This window comes from Cadophora gregata, assembly GCF_030347475.1.
Source record: "Cadophora gregata isolate MNR1 chromosome Unknown scaffold_5, whole genome shotgun sequence".
NCBI classification, from domain to species: domain Eukaryota; kingdom Fungi; phylum Ascomycota; class Leotiomycetes; order Helotiales; family Ploettnerulaceae; genus Cadophora; species Cadophora gregata.
Window position 1 is genome coordinate 2,640,545 of NW_026695928.1, and position 21,439 is coordinate 2,661,983.

The 21,439-nt window shown below is 49.8% G+C and overlaps 2 protein-coding genes across 2 annotated transcripts; both read left to right on the forward strand.

Moving 5' to 3' along the window:
* Window positions 1-1,273: 1,273 nt before the first annotated feature.
* On the forward strand, window positions 1,274-15,234 carry PKS10_2 (polyketide synthase). Its single transcript, XM_058505269.1, has 7 exons — window positions 1,274-3,347; window positions 3,406-6,334; window positions 6,396-9,710; window positions 9,820-11,544; window positions 11,625-12,773; window positions 12,822-13,753; window positions 13,811-15,234. The coding sequence occupies exons 1-7, from the start codon at window positions 2,526-2,528 to the stop codon at window positions 14,858-14,860; spliced, it is 11,922 nt and encodes a 3,973-aa protein (XP_058359826.1). The 5' UTR covers window positions 1,274-2,525; the 3' UTR covers window positions 14,861-15,234.
* Window positions 15,235-17,078: 1,844 nt separating this feature from the next.
* On the forward strand, window positions 17,079-19,392 carry ONS95_011643 (uncharacterized protein). Its single transcript, XM_058505270.1, has one exon. It carries the CDS (start codon window positions 17,901-17,903, stop codon window positions 19,227-19,229), a length of 1,329 nt encoding a protein of 442 aa, XP_058359827.1. The 5' UTR covers window positions 17,079-17,900; the 3' UTR covers window positions 19,230-19,392.
* Window positions 19,393-21,439: the final 2,047 nt, after the last annotated feature.

Consider the following 21,439-nt stretch of genomic DNA (forward strand, 5'->3'; position numbering starts at 1 on the left):
AGGAAACTCAATCGGGAAACGAAGAATGACAATGTTAAGGATTCAAGGCTCTCGTACGAAATGTAAAGTTGCATGAAAAGCCGAAGTCGCTGCGAATCTTGTGCTGCCAGCTTCGATCGTGTTGAGTGAGCAAAGATCTATAAATCGTTGAGAACGGATAAGTATTCAATAAAACGACAATTGGCCAGTATTGAGTGAAATATTTGAGCGGGAAACCTGTAATGTATTGGCAACCGGTGTAAAAGATGCTGAGCTACTGAGGATTGACTGTGTTATTCGTGCCATGGCATCAAAACGAGGTCTTTCTTGTCCTGTCTCTTCATACTTTGGATCTCTCCTTTTCCTGTATCACCAATGATATTCCCAACTTCGAAAACACGTAGAATTCATTTGTAGGTATTTTACCGGACACTTATTGGGGTATCACCAATACTCTGTCGTTCAGCATCATAATATCAAGCAACACATTCTAATCTCCTCTTTGAAGGAGCACCAACTTAGCGAAAAGTATTTATACCGATTCAGGGTTTCGAGGGGATATTCTGAAAATATACCTTTGATAATCTAATCGCTTATAAAGTGAGTTGTAAACAGTTCCTAGTTAGAAAGACGAAATTTAAGAATTCGGAATTGCTTCGACCACTGTCGGTATGTTTTTGTCTACTCGTGATATCGACTGCTATTGATGGGCGCACAGAAGGCCAGTCCTTGCTCACCGGTGCATCTGAATTGTAATTGAACATTGAGATAGTTCAAATTTGGAGGTCGTCCTTTCAGCGTGCCTGCGTGGTTTCTAAGCCGATGCAGGGACTAGTAGGGAGGATATTAACATGTCACGTGGACATTCTCTGCCCTCGAAAGGATGCATCTAAATTGCTTCGGCATCTGTTTTATTCACGCAATGCACCATAATATAGATTTATCCTGAAATTCGGATTGTCGTCTCTCTTACATTAGAGTGCTTCAGCACCTCCATAGTCTTCAAGATACGCTCCAGTAGGAATACGGCGAAAGAAGCGATGTTTCGCTTAACAAAAACCGCTCCCTTCAGATTTATTCCCAATTCCCACTTTCAATTAGCCATCAGTCGAACCGACTGCTCATCCCGCTGTTTTCTCCGACTAGGAACTCGTAAACTTATATCTGCAGGCTGTCAGGGTCAAATATCTACCTAGGTACCTGGGCTAGATAAGTCAAGCACGTGACTAGCCAAGCCACAATCCAAATTTAGAATCTTACGCCGTAGCGCGTCAGACGCGATATTCGGACAGTTCTTCATCCTCTCTCCAAATTCCTTTTTCTGAATAGTTCCATGCCGGCCCAATAACCACACGTCCTGCTCTAAGCAAGAGCTCTATTGGATGCTATTGACTCTAGCGAGCTCCGCGTCTGACTGGGCAAGTGCTTCAGATGAGCTCACTTTTGCGAGTCTCAAGTCGCGTCCTGCCGTTTGCAATCCCCTATCCACAAAGGCCTTGAGAATGTTCGGATCGCTTCAGTTTTTGCTCAAACGATTTCGGAATTAAGAGAACGTTCAGAAAAATTCCTTAGGGGAAGCGCTCAGATGTATCTCAAACTGAAAATAAGCGTCGCTGGATTTATTATGGCTCATCAAGTCTGCGGGTGCGACCGCAAGGCGTTCAACCCACCTCCCAATCCGAATTACTCCAACAGCTGATAATTCAAGTTGAAAGACATGTGGTTTAATAATATTAAACCATTCTCAAACTCGAATTTCGGGCTCGGGGGTCCTTTTCGGTGCCGGTCACCTGAAGTCGGTGGCTTTCAGAGAGGCTGAGTTGGTGCTCAGCAAGCGCTGAGTGCCTCCCTCGAGAGGACTCTTGCCCTGAAAGCACGTGCTAGTACCACGATAAGCTTCAGGAATAAGCTTCCATAGTCCAGAAACAGACCGATCAGGCTGACCGACGCTGTCAACACCAACCCCCGAAGTATACGGACGGATACTTTGCTGTGTCGGAATGGGACGGAGTGGGGTTTCTCCCAAAGAGGCGTCCCGGCTGATGGTAGCCGGCGGCGTCTCATGGCTTCACATATCATGGAGCTGGTATCACGACTTATAGACTTATGATATCTCATCCACACATAACTCCTCATCCCAACTCTACATCCCTTGAGAATACTCGACTCGAACGACTCAAATTTTCCCGACTTTGAGCAACTCGAATCGACAGTCCCCCTCTCAAGACTTCCAATCACAACATCAGAATCTTCATCTCGAAAGTACTTGATTATCCCGACATCAACGAACCCTCGACTTGACCTTCGCTAAGTCTCAATCATCTTTCAAGACTACATCGAATTAGTTCTCCATTACCCCGAATTTTGGACAACTTCACTTGACATCTCTTGACTCTACTGTCTTTATACGACTGTGACTCTACCCCTGATAGCTTCATTGCCCCGAACATTGAAGACTTCCACCTCATTTCTCGAATTACTTCGCATCTTCCGATCCCACGTCAACAGCAAAATAATTCCCACCCAGCCTCAAATAATCAGTCAACATGGTTTCCACCAAGCCTGTCAACAGCGTCACCATGCAAGGAGGAGAGCCCATCGCCATCGTAGGCACAGGATGTCGTTTCCCAGGAGGGGCCAGCAGCCCTTCTAAGCTCTGGGAGATGCTCTTGGATAAGCGTGATGCCTTGAGGGCCATCCCAATGGATCGCTGGAACTCTGATGGGTTTCACCACTCCAATGGCGAGCGAGCCGGAGCCCTCAACGTCAAGCATGCCTATCTCCTCAAGGAGAACGTCCGCGAATGGGATGCCTCTTTCTTTGGCATCAACCCCCGTGAAGCCGAGGCCGTGGACCCTCAACATCGCATTCTGCTGGAGACTGTCTATGAAGCCATGGAATCTGGTGGCTTCTCCATGGAACATATGCAAGGCTCTGACACTGCCGTGTATGTCGGTGTCATGACTGCCGATTACTACGAGATGCTCCTGCGCTCTCCCGAGTCTCTGCCGACCTACTTCGCTACCGGCACGAACTCCAGTATCCTGTCGAACAGATTGTCCTACTTCTTCGATTTGAAGGGTCCATCCGAGACAATTAATACTGCCTGCTCGTCCTCCTTGGTCGCGGTTCACCGCGGTGTTCAGAGTCTGCGCTCTGGAGAAGCAAGAATGGCAATTGCAGGTGGTGCCAATTTGATCTTGAACCCTGAGTTCATGGCTACCGAGTCCAACCTCCACATGTTGTCTGCTGAAGGTCGATCTCGCATGTGGGATGCTGGTGCGAATGGATATGCTCGTGGTGAAGGTTTTGCTGCTGTCATCATGAAGCGTCTCTCGGATGCTATTGCTGATGGGGACGACATCACTGTAAGTTATCATCATTCCTTCTCTGCGTTAAAACCAGGAACTGACTCGTTGTCCATAGTGTATCATCAGAGAGACTGGCGTCAACTCAGATGGTCGTACCAAGGGTATAACCCTGCCCAGTGGCGAGGCTCAAACCAACCTGATTCAACAAGTTTACAAGAAGGCTGGCTTGAACCCTTACTCTGCCCTCGACCGCCCACAATATTTTGAGGCTCACGGTACCGGAACCCCTGCTGGTGACCCAATCGAAGCCAATGGTATCCGCGATGCTTTCTTCGCCGAGAACATCAAGAGAGAGGGCGAGAACTTGCTTGTAGGCTCCGTCAAGACCGCCATGGGCCACACTGAGGGAACTGCTGGACTTGCTGGTCTGATCAAGACTGCCAATGCCATCAAGCTCGGTGTCATCCCAGGTAACCTTCTTTTCCAGAGCTACAACCCCAAGATCCTCCCTCTCCTTGACCACCTCGCACTCGCTACCGAGACTCAAGCATGGCCTGCTCCCCCAGCTGGGCAGCCACGCCGAGCGTCAGTCAACTGCTTCGGATTCGGAGGAACCAATGCTCACGCCATTGTTGAGAGTTATCACCCCGCTCCAACGCTTTCGCGTAAACAATTGATGCCAGCTTCCACTCAAGCCCCACTCGCCACCCCATTGGTCCTGTCTGCCAACAACGAGGCATCTCTCGCTGCTATGGTTTCCAACTACCATGACTTCATCGAGAAGAACGAACAGCTCAATCTCAATGATCTTGCCTGGACCCTTCAGAACCGTCGCTCCGAGTTGGCACTTAAGGCAACCTTCTCTGGTCCAACTAGAGAGGCGCTCCTTGCCAACATGGCAGCGGTGGTCGAGAAGACCAAGCAAAGCCCACCTACTGCCATCGGCAAGCGCCGAGACAACCGATCTAAGAAGGCTCGTATTCTTGGTGTCTTCACTGGACAAGGTGCTCAATGGGCCAACATGGGCCGTGAGCTTATGCTCTCTTCTTCCATGGCCAAGCAATCAATTGTCGGACTGGATGCTGCTCTCGCAGGGCTCCCAGATGGACCTACTTGGACTCTCGAGCAGGTCATCTGCGATAAAGAAGCTGGCAAGCGAATCGACGAAGCCGAATTCTCTCAGCCAGTATGCACAGCCGTGCAAGTCATGCTTGTCGATATCCTTCGCTCTGTTGGACACACTTTCACTACCGTTGTTGGACACTCCAGTGGTGAGATTGGCGCTGCTTATGCTGCAGGTGTTGTCAATGCCTCCGAAGCCATCAAGATCGCTTACTACCGTGGTCTCCACACCAAACTCGCCCAAGGTCCATCCGGCAAGGAGGGTACTATGTTGGCTGCTGGTCTTTCACACGAGGACGCAGATGAGTTCTGCTGCCACCCAGCTCTTGTTGGACGTATTCAAGTCGCTGCAAGCAATGCTCCTGAGAGCGTCACTCTTTCTGGCGATGTTGATGCTGTGAAGGAAGCAAAGGCCATGCTTGACGAGAGAGGCATTTTTGCCCGAGCCTTGAAGGTAAACAAGGCTTACCACTCTCAACACATGAACCCTGTTTCCGTTCCGTACATGGCTTCCCTCAGAGCTTGCCGAATCCAGCCAAAGCTTCCTTTCGAGGGGTGTACCTGGGTTTCCAGTGTCACAGGCGATCCAATTGTCGATGAGATGGATCTCAAGGCTTTGACCAGTGTGTACTGGAAGGACAACATGCTCAAGCCTGTTCTGTTCTCTACCGCTGTTGAGCAAGCTGTTCTTGGTGAAGAGGCCTTCGATTTCGCGATCGAAGTCGGCCCTCATACTGCTCTTAAAGGCCCATTCCTCCAGACTTTCAAAGCTGCTACTGGATCCAACCTCCCATACGGCGGTACCCTCGCACGTTTCACTAACGACATCGGTGCCATGGCCAACTGCCTTGGTGGACTCATGAACTACAAGGCACCATCCGAGATCACAAGCGATGAGTATATCCGATCATTCCAAGCTGGTGTTTCTCCAACCCTGGCAACCGGTCTCCCAACGTATGCTTGGGACCACTCTCAGATCTACTGGGGAGAGACGCGCTACTCCCGCAAGTACCGCCAACGCAGCAAGCCTCGCCACGACTTGCTCGGTGCCCAACTCCCAGATGACCTTGAGCACGACATGCGCTACCGCAACACCGTTCGAGTTTCTGAGACTCCTTGGCTCGCTGGCCACAAGGTTCAAGGCCAGATCGTCTACCCAGGAGCTGCTTACCTAGTCATGGCTTTGGAAGCGTCAAAGGATCTCGCCAAGGACCACCCAACAAAGTTGGTGGAGCTGTTGGACATTGAATTGTCCCGCGCCATCGCTTTGGAGGAGGGTTCTGCTGGTGTGGACACCCTTCTGACGCTCAAGAAGACCCATGAAGGACCGCTCAACGGCGAGAACTTCATTGAGGCTGAGTTTTCCATATTCTCTGCTGTCGGTGTCGATGCCGACAACTGGGACTTGAACATGAAGGGTCGTATGCGCGTAGTGTTGGCCGATTCCAACACACCTGATATCATCCTTCCTGTTCGTGACGATACGCCAGTACTGCTCAGCTCTCTCAATGTCGAGAGCTTCTACAACTCGCTCGTGGAGATCGGATTCAACTATACCGGACTGTTCAATCGTCTTACCAGCATCGACAGACGGATGAACAGGGCCACCGCAACAGCCATCGAATACCCTGAAGACCCCGAGATGCCAGCCATGATGCACCCAGCGTTGATGGATGCATCATTCCAGACGGTCTTCGCAGCACTCCACTTCCCTGGCGACGGTGGAATGGCTTCACCATACCTCCCAACTGGTATCAAGTGTCTGAGAATCAGCACTGACCGCGACGAGGCTGCTGAGGCTACTCCTGTCACCATCGACACTTTCATTACTAGCAACGAGAACATGAAGATCGTTGCCGATATTGAGATGTGTGATTCTACTAATGGTGCCCCTCGTATGCAGATTGAAGGCCTGGCTTGCAGTAAGTGCTTCCTCAAAAGTTTCTTGGATTCTTAGAAGACTCTAATCCTGACTTTGTGCAGCATCATTGGAACGTGCCAATGCCGATAATGATGTCGAGCTCTACTCGCAAACTATCTGGCGTCCAGAAGTTACCAAGACCGCTCAGGATATTGTCCTCACTTCTGACGAAGCTTCCTCTGAGCCTAGTCTCGTTGACCTGTGCGAGCGCCTCGCCTATATGTATTTGCGCAAGCTCAACCACTCTGTTTCTCGCCAAGAGGTTGAATCCTTCTCATGGAACCACCAGAGAATCTTCCAATTCATCGATCACCTCTTCCCTGTCGTGGAGAACGGACAACATCCTACCCTTCGGGCTGAATGGGCCGAAGATGATTCTGAGTGGCTTGAGGCTCAAGCTGCAAAGCACTTGGATCAAGTTGATATCCAGCTCATCACCACTGTCGGACAAAATCTTCTTTCTGTTGTCCGCGGCGAGACAAACCTGCTCGAATGCATGATGAAGGATGATATGCTCAACCGATACTACGCACTCGGTCAACAAATCAAGGAATCCAACGTCTCCTTGAGCCGCGCCGTCGGACAAGTCGTCCACAGATATGCCGGAATGAAAATTCTTGAAGTTGGTGCTGGCAACGGCGCTGTTACTAAGGGTGTTTTCGAGGAAATTGGACACCTCTTCAAGAGCTATGCTTTCACCGACTCTACTGATAAGTCATTCGATCGTGCCCGCGAGACCCTGCAGAAGTGGACCAGCAAGATGAAGTTCCAACAGCTTGAGATTGAAGGCGATGTCGTTGAGCAGGGCTTCGAAGAGCACTCCTATGATATGATCATCGCGTCCAATGTCGTCCAAACTTCTCAGAACTTGCAGCGCACCATGGAGAACATCCGCCTGCTTCTCAAGCCAGGTGGATATGTCGTCCTCCAGGAGATTAGTGTACCAGACGTTCTTCGCGTCAAATTCATGACTCTTGGTCTCCCTGCTTGGTGGGCGGGAGATGAGGATAGCCGCCGCTTCGGTCCTGCTGCGTCTATGTCTCAATGGACTTCTCTTCTCAAAGAGACTGGATTCTCGGGTGTCGACCAAGTTACCAACGATTTGGCTGATCGTCCAATGTATATGACATCGGTTGTTCTTTCTCAGGCTTTGTCTGACGAAGTTCAATTCTTGAGAGAGCCACTCTGCCCACCAGTCCTACCAATCGCTCTCAAGGATATCTGCATCATCGGCGGCAGCCAAGCTCGAAATGCGGAGATTACCACCTACATCAACGAGTCCTGCCGACTTCTGGGCAACGAGCTCCCAACATTCTCCTTTGTTGATACCATCCAGAAGGCACACTTGCACACTGCACCAATTTCTTCTGTCATCTTTGTCCAGGATTTGGATGAGCCCATCTGGAAGAACCTGAAGCAGGAGACTATCACTGGTCTGCAAAGCGTCGTTGACCAAGCCCGCCAAGTCCTCTGGGTCACCTCCGGATGCAGACTCGAGAACGCCTACGCCAACATGTCTGTCGGTGTTGGACGTGGTCTCCAATCCGAGTACGCCCATGTGCAATTCCAACTTCTGGATATTGAGCCATCTGAGGCAGAGACCAGCAATGATCTGATTGCCGCTGCCTCACTTCGCCTCTTCGCCGACGATGCTATTCGCGCTGTCTGCCCCAACATCCTCTGGACAGCCGAGCCAGAATTGGTCATCAAGAACGGTAAATTCTTGATTCCTCGTATCACTGCTGATCAGGTCCTCAATGATCGTCTCAATGCACGCCGCCGTGCTATTCAAAAGAAGGTTTCGCCTGCTCAGACCCAAGTCGTGGTCTCCGAATCTGAGGGCTCTTACGTTCTCTCGGAGCCATACCTTTCGATGACTGCGACCAAGGATACCTCTGCTATCAAGATCAAGGTTACTCACTCTCTGCTTTCGGCTATCAAGGTAGGCGAGAACATGCACATGTACCTGGTTATCGGTAAGGTTGTTGAAGGTGGAGAGATTGCACCTGGCAAAGATGTCCTTGCGTTCTCTAACATCAACGCCTCGATAATCGATGTGCCTGTTTCGCAGGTTGTCCCAATCTACGTGAAGGTAGACTCACCACCCAAATTCATCGAGTCAGTCGCAAGCACCTTCGTATCTACTGCTCTGTTCTCCAAGCTTCGTCATGGATCCACCGTCCTGTTCTTGGGACCCGACAAGAGTCTCGCATCAGCTTTCCAAGCCACTGCCGAAGCCCTTGGACTCAAGACCTTCTCTGCATCCACGACACCAGTACCAGCAGGATCGAAGACTGTCTATATCAATCCCCACACCCCAGAGCGTGTCCTCCGCAACATCCTTCCTGCAAAGATTGACATGGTCTTGGACTTCTCTGGTGTTGATCAGCCATCCAGTATTGCTGCTCTCCAGAGCAATGACGAATGCATCAACACCAAAATTCATGATCTCTTTGGCAAGAAAGCCAGCTCTGGAATTAACAAAGTCTCAGACTGCCTCCACGACGAGCTTCTGAAGGCTCACTTCGTCGCTGCCAACTTTGTGGATCGCTCTGAGACTCCTGAGATCGTCTCGCTTTCCCAAGTCGCAAGCTCTACTAAGGCAATCGCGTACCCAGCAGTCTTGGACTTCACCAAGGACGCCGAAGTTTCTGTCCAAATCGCACCAATCAACACCAAAGAGCTATTCAGAGCAGACAAGACATACCTCCTTGTTGGATGCACAGGAGGTCTCGGACAAGCTCTCTGCAGATGGATGGTCCAGAATGGCGCAAAGCATTTGGCACTCACCACCCGAAACCCCAAATCAGTCAACCAGACTTGGCTCGACGAGATGGCAACCGCAGGCGGCAACGTCGAAATCTTTGCCTGCGACGTCACAGACGGCTCGTCCCTCCGCAAGACCCATGAGGAGATCTGCCGCAAGATGCCTCCGATTGCAGGTGTCGCCAATGCCGCAATGGTTCTCGCTGATCGCCTTTTCAACGATATCACCCTTGAGGACTTCCAGATCTCGCTGAAGCCCAAGGTTGATGGCACGAACCAGCTTGACGAGCTGTTTGGTGAGGGCAGCGATTTGGATTTCTTTATCCTGTTCTCTTCTCTTGCTAATACTGTCGGTAACCGCGGTCAATCCAACTACCTCGCTGCCAATGGATACATGCAGACTATTGCTGCGCAGCGCAGAGCTCGTGGTCTAACTGCTTCGGTCATGCACATTGGTATGGTTATCGGTATTGGAGTTGTGTCTCAGGATGCAGCTCTTGAAAGCTCGTTGAAGAGACAAAAGTGGATGGCTATTTCCGAGCCAGCTTTCTTGGATATGTTTGCTGAGTGTGTTATTTGTGGTCGTCCTGATTCAGGACATTCCAATGATAGTAAGTCTCCGCTCCCTTCAAATGATTGCAAAACTTTCGACGACAGGTTCAATTTTCGAAATCTTACGTATACCTTCTTTCTGAATACTGACATTGGCCTCTTTTCTAGTCATCACGGGTATTCCTCGCAACAGCGCACTGCCCGGTGCCGACAACCCTTGGTATGCATCCAACCTTCGATTCTCGCACATGGTCCTCAAAGAAGAGGGCGAGGATCAATCCTCATCCGGCGGTTCTTCCCTTCCTATCAAGCAACGTCTTTCAGCAGCAGCTTCACCAGAGGCACGTGCAGAGATCATCCAAGGCGACTTCGTCCAGAAGATGAGCCGTATCCTGCAAGCCGCTGCAGAGAACATCGAATGCTCTCAGCCTCTCCTGGCTCTCGGAGTGGATTCGCTCATGGCAATGGAAATTCGGTCTTGGTTCTTGAGCCAGATTGATGTTGATATGCCTGTCCTGAAAGTTCTTGGTGGAGGAAGCATTCAGACTCTCTGCGCTGAGGCCGGTGCTCTTGTCAAGATCGCAGCTGCGACTGAAGAAGTTGAACTTACAGACAGCACCAAAGGTACTTCTCCACCTTCTGAGGCGTCTGCTTCTTCTGGCGCAAGCACCCCAAGTCTCCTCGCTACCCCGCCATCGACCCCCGGCCTTAGCGAGGATTTCACCTGGATCTCCAGAGCCGGTTCAGAGACTGGCGAATACGATGGCATTGAACTCTTGCCAGGCATGGAGCGCGTTGGACGCATGTCCTTCTCTCAAGAGCGATTGTGGTTCTTGCAATCATTCCTCACCAACCCAGCTACCTACAACATCACCCTTGCTTACCGCATCAAGGGCCCATTCCGTGTCGCAGACTTCAACCAGGCCTTCTACGATCTCATTGACCGCCATGAGACACTTCGAACTGCATTCTTCACTGACAAGACCAACTACCTCGCGTATTTGGGCGCTGTGGAGAAGACTCCTTTCGTCATGGAGCAGAAGCCATACACTGGCGAGGCTCAGATCAAGGAGGAGTTCAACCGCACCAACGACCACAGCTATGATCTGGAAAATGCTGAGAGCATGAAGGCCACTCTCTTGATCGAGAGCCCTACTTCCCACGTCCTCATAATGGGCTTCCACCATATCGCTGTAGATGCAACCAGTTCCCAAATTTTGGTCCGAGACATCGCGGCGATCTACTCGGGAGAGAAACTCGCTCCATTGAAGTACCAGTACATCGACTACGCCAACAAGCAACGCGCAACTGTCGACCAAGCCCTCAGCAAAGATGTCGCTTACTGGCGCCAGGAGTTCCCAGATGTTCCTGAGACATTGCCTCTCTTCGACTTCGGAACCGTCAAATCTAGGAAGCCACTTACCGAGTACAACATCCGCATCATGGAGACCAGACTCGACGCCTCTTTCACTGCTACACTCAAGGCAGCCAGTCAGAAACTCCGAGTCACACCTTTCCATCTACACTTGGCAACCCTCCAAACCATGCTCCACAAGCTCCTCAACATCGATGATATCTGCATTGGTATCACAGATGCCAACAAGAATGACCCAGATCACGTCGACACTCTGGGTTTCTTCGTCAATTTGCTTCCTCTCCGATTCAAGGTTGAGGGTGCCCGCTCATTCGCTAAGCTCACTCAACAGGCTAGAGATAAGACTCTCGCTGCTTTGGAGCACTCTCAGATTCCTTACAATGTCCTCCTGGATAAACTGGAGGTTCCTCGTAGCACCACTTCTAACCCGCTCTTCCAAGTTCTGATGAACTACAAGATGGGCTCTCTTCGCTCTGTGCCTATTGGCGAGTGTGAAGCTGAGGTTGTTGACTTTCAAGGTAAGTTTCCATATTGCTGCTCCTTGGTCCTACAAAAATTCGAGTACTTCGAAATTACGATACTGACATTCAAATTACAGATGCCAGCAACCCATACGACTTGCAATTCGACGTCGAATTGGCGGTTGATGGAACCACCTTGATCACAGTCACCACCCAGCAATACCTCTACTCTGAGGAGGACCTGTCCACAGTTCTCAACTCATACACCCACCTCCTCAAGACCCTTTCATCTAAGCCATCGCTACCAATCAAGGATCAATCAGTTTTCAGTGTCAAGGATGCACACACAGCGTTGGCCATTGGCACCGGACCAAGAATCAACATTGATCAATCCATCACCATTAACAGAATGTTTGATTGGGCTGTCAAAGCTCGGTCGAACAACGTTGCTGTTGTTGATAATCTCGGTGGACAGCTCACTTGGATCGAGATGGCCTCATGGGTCAGCACGATCTCCGCTCACCTGCTCAGACTGGGTGTCAAGCCTCAATCATTCGTCGGTGTCAACTGCGAACCCAGCGCCATGAGTGTCTGCTACTGGTTGGCTGTGCTCCGTATCGGTGCAATCTACGTGCCATTGGATCCATCCAACCCTGTCAGCCGTCTCGAGCTGATCGTCAATGACTGCAACCCTGCTGCAATCATCTGCGACGAGCAAACCTGGACAGCAGCGCAACGCAGCTTCCGCGTCCCCAACCGCCATATCTTCAAGCTCTCGGATATGGGCGGTCGTCGCACCCACTACACTGAAGATATGTCACAGCCCGAAGCTACAGCATGTGTTATCTACACTTCCGGAACCACTGGTACACCAAAGGGAACGCTGCTGAAGAACTCCAACTTCGTCAACCACATCTATGGTGTCAACAAGGAGTACAACATCGCCAACGGCAAGGAAGTCGTTCTTCAACCCACTAACCTTGGTTTCGATTTGTCGCTTGCCCAGATGATGCAATTCATTGCCTCCCAGGGTAAGATGGTCGTCGCATCCCTCCAGACCAGAACCGATCCAATGGAACTCGTTAAGCTCATGGTCGAGCACCAAGTCACATACACCATTGTTACTCCTTCCGTCTACTCCCTCATCCTTCGTCAAGATCCAGCGCTTCTCCGCCAATTGACCGAATGGCGCTCTGCATTCTCTTGTGGTGAGCCATTGACCAGCGCCATCGTCCAGCAATTCCAAAAGATCAGCCTCCCAAAGCTGAGACTCCTCAATTCGTGTGGTAAGTACCCAAAATTTCTCTCCACTTCTACCTAGCCGACATCCATAGGTCCTACTGAGATCACCATCATCAACTCGGCCTGGGAGATTCCTCTCAGCGACCCAACAGCCAGCGAGCAGAACATGATCGTCGGCTCCTCGCTCCCTAACTACTCCACCTACATCCTCGACGAAAATCTCAACCCTGTCCCAGTCGGCCACCCTGGTGAAATGGTCTGTGGAGGTGCCAGCATCTCTCAAGGATACCTCGGGCAGAAAGAATTGACTGCTGCCAAGTGGGTTCCAGATCCATTCGCATCTGACGCAGATATCGCCAAGGGATGGGACCGCATGTACCGCACCGGCGACAGAGCTAAGATGCTTCCAGACGGACGATTCGTCTTCCTGGGACGTATCGCCGGTGACAACCAAGTCAAGCTTCGTGGTGTCCGTATCGAACTTGACGACATCCGCTCCACCATCGTTCGAGAATCCAAGGGTGCCATCACTGAAGCCGCAGTCTGCCTCCGTGGCGAAGGCGACAATGCTTTCCTCGTTGCTTTCGCTGTCCTCGGCCAGGAAATTGCCGATACTCGCAAGTTCCTCGCAGGTCTCCCTCTTCCGTCCACCATGATTCCAAACAAATTTGTTGCTATCGACAGCCTGCCAAGAACTCCCAACGGCAAGATCGATATGCGCGCACTCGCTGCCATCGAGCTACCTTCGTTCCAGGAAGTCGATGACTCTACACCAATCGACCTCACCATGACCGAAGCCTCTCTAAAGGAGATCTGGGGTCGATGCCTCCCAGCCGGCGTCTCTGTTGCCGGTGTCCGTGGCAGTTCTGATTTCTTCGTCCTCGGTGGTAATTCCATGTTGCTTGTCAATGTTCAAGCTATGATCCGCGATACTTTCAGCGCCAACATTGCCCTTTACACTCTTTTCCAATCTAGCACTCTCGAGAGTATGGCTGCACAGATCGAAGCTGTTTCTGATGTAGAGGTATTTATACCAAACATATCGCAGTCTGACATATGTACTGATTTTGAACTTTCACAGACAACCACTGCCATCAACTGGGACAACGAGACTGCTCTTGAGCCAACACTCTTTGAGTCTTCACCACATTCTCTTGGTCTTCGACCTGTGTCGAGGTCCTACGTCGAAGTAGTCCTCACTGGAGCAACCGGTTTCCTTGGTACCCAAATCCTCCGCGAACTCGTCGCCGATGAGCGCGTTGGCAAGATCCACTGTGTTGCCATCCGTCTCTCAGAAGGCAAAACCTCACGTACTCTACCAATCATGTCCTCCAAGATCATCAAATACTACGGTGACCTTGCCTCCCCTCGCCTCGGTCTCACTGAACAACAATTCATTGATCTCTCCAAGAAGGCAGACCGCATCATTCACAACGGCTGCGACGTCTCATTCCTCAAGTCCTACGCCTCCTTACAAGCATCTAACCTTGGATCTACCAAGGAACTCACCCGCCTAGCAATGGTCCGCAAGACTCCCTTCCACTTCGTCTCCACAGCAGGTATCGCCTCCTTCATCCCAGAACTCGACCTCGGCGAGCGCTTCATTCCCACCTTCACCCCTCCCACAGACGGATCCATGGGCTACGCAGCCAGCAAATGGGCCGGCGAGAAATACCTCCTCGCCGCCGCCGAGCAATGCAGCCTCCCAGTCTGGGTCCACCGCCCCTCCAACATCCTCGGCGACGGAGCAGCAAGCGTCAACATGACCGCCAACATCCTCGAGTACTCTATGCGCATCGGTGCCGTTCCTCACACACCTGGCATCGATGGCCACATGCAATTCGTCGAGGTCGAAGAGGTCGGATACATGGTTGTCAACTCTCTGTTCGCTCGTAGCGCAGGCGCTGTCGTCAAGAACCACTGCGGTGATGATAGGATCCGGATTCGTGAGCTTGGCACTTACTTGGAGAACAAGTTCGGCCAGAAGCTTGCTATGCTGGAGCTTGATGACTGGGTTGTTGAGGTGCAGAAGGCTGGTCTCTCGGTTGGTCTTGGATCTCTGATTAGAGAAGTCCTGAGGAATGAGGGTGGCACTGCGAGCTTGAAGACGCTGAGCAGACGGAGGTTCTAAGTCTATACAGAGACAGAGACGATGTCGGGTTTCTTTTGTCATGGGCTGGCATTAGATGGAGTTCCAAAATAGCGAGCGCGGGATAGATATCTGGAGTTTTCTTTCTCTGTCATTTCCATTTCATTTTCATTTGTCGTCGATTTCTTTTTATGTATTTTGAAATGTCGGGCTTATATCTTATCACGTCACTCCTTATGTATGACATGGATGAGAGATGAAAATGCTTTTGTCTGTTGGGAATGTACTTCCGTCGAGGCACCACTGCCTGCTTGGACTGAGCACAATGGAGTCGGGACCGGAGTGGGATGGCTTTGTGGGTTGGTGGTACCGAGATTGATGAATGGCATATAGATCGCTGGTCATTGGAATCGTTGATAATGAATAATAATTGGATTTATTTGCTACTTGATTTGCCCTCCTGCTTGCGGTGACTGTGATATGAATATGGGGCACACTGATTGAAGTAGAAAGAAAAACCCCGGGGTTGAACTTGTACTCAGGGACTGACGTGTAGACCTTCAACTTGATAGTTAAAAGTCGAAAGCCTGAGATTAATATTATCAGATCAGAACAAGATCGCGAATGTTTACAACTGAAGCCAGAGGCTAAGCGAGAACGAAAAACATCGTCACCTCTTAGAGGACCATGCCTTTTTGCAACACAGAGCAACAAAAAAGCAACATCACGCAACTGGTAACTTTACTATGTTCAACCGTTCCCAGTCAAATTCCAGACCACTCAAGATAGGCGGAGAGCCAACCAAAATCAGGGTTTCCGGCGCAGACGAAGCCAACACCCACGGAGTTTGGGTTTGGCGGCCGCAAGTCTCGCATTCATATGTAAGGTTTTCCACATTGACAATTGATTGAGCAGATATGTCTCATCGTGTCCACAAATACTTAATCATCAAAGAACTTCGGGCTCCGCTAATTCCTCTTACTCGGCTCTAATTCAATTGTGAGTCTGGGGTGACACAACCTCCCCGATTTTGCCATCGGCATCAACCCTCGTATCCAACTATTGCCACGTGTATCACAAAGGGACGTGTAATTACAAAATATCGATAGGATCATGAAGCGGCCCTTCTCGTGGCGTCCCAAATCCAAGGTTGAGCAGTTGTGGTTTGGGGGCAGCGGAGTGATGGAGCCGTGATTCCGACAGAGAAGTCTACAGATGCAGGACAGGGCTTCACCACTTCCTATTTTGGGCCAAGGCTACATATGCAGGGTCATTGGAATTGTGGAGTAGAGCTCCGTCTTCACAGTGGGGGAGCAGATGTCGGATGACTGCTTCGCGTTTTCATTTTTCGTCGCTTCATCTCAATATTTGTGACCCAAGAATAAACTAGATCTCAAATTTATTATAGTAAATCATACATATGATTTGCATATTTGAGATACAATATTAACCTATCTTACAGTACCCGCAGTTGCCAGACTTCGTCAAGTGACTGTCATGATTTCAAATACATTACTGTACCCGCGATGGGCGAACCCTCACCTCATCTTCTCAATCTCACAAGCTGATAGGCTGTATCTTACCAAGAAATAACCCAAGAATCTAAAATACAAGCTTTTGCTCGCTACCCTCGGTAAATACTAGTGACACTTACGCCTCATTCCATAAGCTTACTCGAGTGTCATCGTAGTACTGACCCCACAATCAGCTTATTTGGGCCCCCAAAGTTAGGATTCCTCGACATTTCTTTATATGATTGTATCTAAGTGCTGTGTCTATTATTCATCCTTGACAATTTGATGATGTTGAGGAGGGAACTAAGGAACGATCTGTCATGATGGATGAGCACTTACTGCTTTGGGTGATGTCTGACTTATGCTCAGACTAGACAGCAAGCTCTTGCTCAGTCCAGTGTATGGTAATAGAATAGTTTTAAGCTTTCCGGGACCAGGGTTTTCATGATTGACAGGCTTTAGGACAATTTTACTTCCAAGTAAAATTCCGGCAAGGGGGTTACTGTGCAGATACATGGTGACGTGATATTGGAACGAGATAGGAATGTGCATCCGACTCTCTCTAATTTTGCTGAACCTAAACTGATACCAACTAGATAAATATTCCAATATTCGTCTAACTGAGGCTGACACTCTTCAGGTGGTGTTCGTGGTGAGCTTCCTCAAAGCGGAGATGCTTTAGAGTCGGTTCATGGCACGTGCACTGCAAGTAAACCCTGACATAATCAGCAAGCGAAGGCACTAACACTGTCTAAAAATACAGCGCTCCAGCCCCGGGGATCCTCTTCATCTTCATCCTTCACAACAGGACCACGATTCAGGTGTCTGGATTGACTTGCTTGACTGAGTCGCCAAAGCCGCAACTCATCACAGTCGAGATCTCACAAAAGGTCCGTGACTTACTTCGTTACAGTAACGAAGGACATGTACCTGCGCTGTGGCACATCGGCAGGTTAAACTGTCATACGCCAATTCTCGTCTGAAGTCCAAGACCTCTCGTCCCGATATCCAGACCCTGCTCACCAGATCTCGTCCAACAGAACGCAAGATGACTTCAGCCGGTGCCGGCAACAATACATGCAAATAACTCTTTTGAATATCGGAAAGCCATGAATAGGATGAATTTGACGTTTATTGTGGGCATTTCGGTGCGTTTCGGCGGCTCTGATGGGATTCGGCTCGCCCAGACGCCAGCCTTAGGGGTCAAGCGAAGACAATCAGCGTCTTCGGCCTCGGGGCTGAGTTCCCCAAAAGTTCTTGGATATACGCTGCCAAGTATAATGGAGTCTGCAAGGAGAGACTATCGGCAGCTTATTGAGAATTGCAGCCTCTCACGATGCGGCGTGTTTTGGTTCTTGAAGAATACTTAAACAGATAGTTCTGTCTGCAGATCACACAGCATCAACAACCCAGTTCACTCTCTTCAGCAACACAACAGTCTCTCATCATCATCATCATCTTCTTGCTCCTCCCTCCGTTTGCCATCGTCTTCCTTATTCTTGCAAGCATCGTTGTTTATTTGCACATTACCTTCATAATCGTTTTTATAAGTTTTACCGGCTTCAAAAATGGTCAAATCAGCATTCTCCGCCACAGGGGTGGTCTCCGCTCTTCTTGTTAGTTCCGCATTCGCTGCGCCAACTGAAGATCGCAGACCAAAGAACGATGACTGCAAGAAGATCTTGCTTCCAATGACGGATTCGATCCATGGTCCCCGCATGAACATCACTGTCGGTAACCCTCCTCAGGAGATGAGCTTGCTCAGTGATTGGACATGGCACACTACCTGGGTCCACACCCCAGACTGCATTGGCAAGCACGATGTTAAGACTTGTATCCCGCCTGGACAACAATACTACGACCAAGCCAAGTCTTCTACTTTCAAGAACACCACGCTCAACGAGGCAACTTTCAACGGTACCGATTACACCCCAGGTCTGCCCTTCACTATGAAGTATGGTAAAGACACCATCTGCTTCAACAGTGCGGCAAATGGTGACCGGAAGTGCATGAACGATGTATACATGGGCAACACTGACTTTGGATTCCCACTGCCACAAGCCTTCGACATCGGTGGAGTCTTCGGCTTCGCACCTGTTCCCAAGGGTGCAAACGAGACATTCTGGCCCGCTCCATTCCAATTCTTCGAGGGCAAGGTTCTCAACCCAGTCATGGGATGGCACACCTGCGATCAGCTCAAGAACAAGGACAGCTGCTTCGGATACGAGCACTTGACGGTCTTGGGCGGAACCGATGAGACCGTTTACAAGCCCCGCGACATGGTCTACCACGACATCATCCTCGACGAATGCATCAACTCCGGCGAGCATTTGTCTCTGAGCCCCAAGCGAAGCAACTACTGGTCATCTTCTTGGACTGGCCTCTCAATTGGCGGCAAGTCCTTCTCCCTCAAAGCTACCAACTCACCAAACTACAACGCCACAACCAAGAATGCCAAGTGCGACGCCATCGATGCCATCGCCGTCTGGGACGAGGATAAGTTCGGCCATGGCGCTCCAATGCCATGGGACGCATTCAAGTACATGGTCAAAGTCACCAACGCCAAGCCCCTTGATGTCTTCAACCTCCCCGGAACTAGCCCCGTCAACCCAGGTGCAGGCGGTCTTCACGAGGTGCCTTGCGACAAGATCAACACTTTCCCAACTATCACTTATGAGATTGGTCACAGGCAGAAACTCACCTCTGTCCCTGCTCAGTACATCGATACTACTCTCCACGCTGGAAAATGCCTCTTGAACGCCCGTGTTTGGGACAGACCTGTTGATGGAGCGCAGACCTTCTTTGGTTTCAATGTTCTTAGCAGGACTTACCTTGAGTTTGACTACAAGAACACCAAGGTCGGATTGGCTCCTTTGAACAAGAACTTGTTCAAGTAGAGGATGTTTGTATTTCGCTTAGCGAATCATTGGCTCGTTTTCTTTTTGTTGATGGAGAGTAATGAGCATGTAAATGAGCATTTGGACTTGGTATTGGGATAGATTTGGATTTGAAAATTGGAATGTAATCAAATGGAGATATGTAGAGAGAGTTGAGAATAATACACAATTGTTCTGAAATCGTTCGTTCGGCGTGACACTAATCGCTTCCACATCACTTACTGATTACCCACCGAAGGGCAACGTCAACACATTTATTCCTTGGCCCTATCTTCGAAGCTAACAATAAAATTTGTCTACTAGTTTGCACTTTTGCGGAATACCATCAGCATCAAAGAATCCTGCAGCCCACGAATACAATGATCCCAAAGGACGAAAAGGCAGAAGGCTACTGTCGATGGGTCGTTTTTACTCATTCTTTGCCTAATTTTCTGATCGGTCCTTCCAAACCCGGCAAACAACAGACCCCCTAGACCATTTCGAGACGAATACTACCCGCCCGAAGAATTCCACATGTGATATTATCTCCGCATTGCACCTTTGAATTTCACCACACCATGTTTATCCGTTAACATGCGGCTCACATCTTGTACAACTTACCTCATCAGGTTGACCACCTTTTCGGACAATCAGCTTCGATGACCGATGGCTTAGTTCACATGTTCAACGTTCAATTCGATTAAATTTAAGGCACAGGTCTGCTCATCCCGTAGGACGACAGCGCAAATCATGTAAAGCGAGAATCAAAACAAGAGGGCGCTCGAAGAAGTGATAACCTGTAACACAAATTATTTCCGTTGCTAGTTTTCCACGTCGAAGTATACTGAATAGTCACAGAGTAGCGCCTGAAGTGTCCAAATGCGACGCAGCTGAGTGACTGCATTCCCGGCGAGTAGAAGAAGTACATACGGTAAAGAGAGTGTGTATTTTATGTAGTGTAACAGAACAGCTGCAAAGGCATCCCTACTTTCCAACTTATCGCAAGAGACACAGTACAAGGAACGAGAAACAAGGAGCAGGGAAGGAAGTCTCCTTCAATCGAGCACGCGATACCGCCATTTTCTCGTCGTTTTCGTCCTCTTTTATCACAATCGTCGGAAGTTCACGTCATAAATGTCGTGTAACAGAATAAGGAAGAAGAAAGCCACTTTACCTTCTGTAGCACAAACACAAGACCAATCGCAAAGACAGGGACAAGGAACAAAGACAGCCACGACTCTTCTACTTAGTTAGGCTACCGTATCGCAACACAGGGTAAGAACGAAAATGCATGAACCATTTTTGTCTCTCTCTGTTTTTTCGTAAGGCTGAGTTGGCCTTCGGATTCAGCACGCCTCTGTCGAAGATGGCTTGGTTTAGTTTCGGAACTTCCGCATCTAGTCTGGAGGTTCGCAGCTCGAGAACTCGGTATGTTCAGCTCAACTCGATTCGGTCCGGATAGATAGATTTACGTTATGTGGAGAAGTTGCGCGGGGCTGGCTGTTGCTCTGGCTGGCTGGCTGGCTGGGTTGAGGTTCAAGCGTCCCTGAACCACCCTAACAGTTATTCGAGGTTAAGTCGAAATATAATGATGCAGGAGATATTTCATGCTTCAAAGCTGGGGTCAACCAGGCAGAAAGAAGCAGAAAGAAGCATGGGAACGGATCGGATCTCCAGGTACCATCGGAGAAAGCGATGGTACGTGGCGTTTTGGGTATCCAGCTGTCTGGATAGATGAAATTGCACTTTCCATGACTCGAAGCAAGGGATGGCTGGATGCAGAACATTTCCAGCTCGCCGGGTCGGAAGATAATCTACTCTGAGTCCCGAGAACCAGGACTTGAATGAAGCTGCAAAGAAAGGGTCCGAAGGTACGGGTGAGACTTGGAGGGTTATTTTGGAAAGTCCCCTAGCCTGAATTATACTTCTTTGTATGACTTAATGCTAGGGTTTTATTATAATTATTGGTTTGCAGATACATCTCCTTTCAGTTTTTTACATTTTGTTGTTGCAATCGGTAAGTAAGTGCCCAGTCGTAGGGCTGTGCCAAGTCCAGGTCAAAGTTTCGGCATCGGCTGGGGCGATTTGTGGCGTTGTTCAGCGGCCGCCGCTGCCACTTTCAGCGCCTCAAACGCTGAATGCCCACTAACGAGGCCCTGAAAATCTATTCGCTCAGTGATTGAAGCTACGCGGGTTCAAGGTAGTTCACTAGGAAAGCTACGAGAACACTA

Bases quoted from the DNA above. Each gene is read 5' to 3' on its own strand.
- PKS10_2 (XM_058505269.1), top strand. From the start codon at position 2,526: ATGGTTTCCACCAAGCCTGTCAACAGCGTCACCATGCAAGGAGGAGAG. The intron at 6,335-6,395 runs GTAAGTGCTTCC...GACTTTGTGCAG, and splicing joins GATTGAAGGCCTGGCTTGCA to CATCATTGGAACGTGCCAAT. The intron at 12,774-12,821 runs GTAAGTACCCAA...CGACATCCATAG, and splicing joins GAGACTCCTCAATTCGTGTG to GTCCTACTGAGATCACCATC.
- ONS95_011643 (XM_058505270.1), top strand. From the start codon at position 17,901: ATGGTCAAATCAGCATTCTCCGCCACAGGGGTGGTCTCCGCTCTTCTT.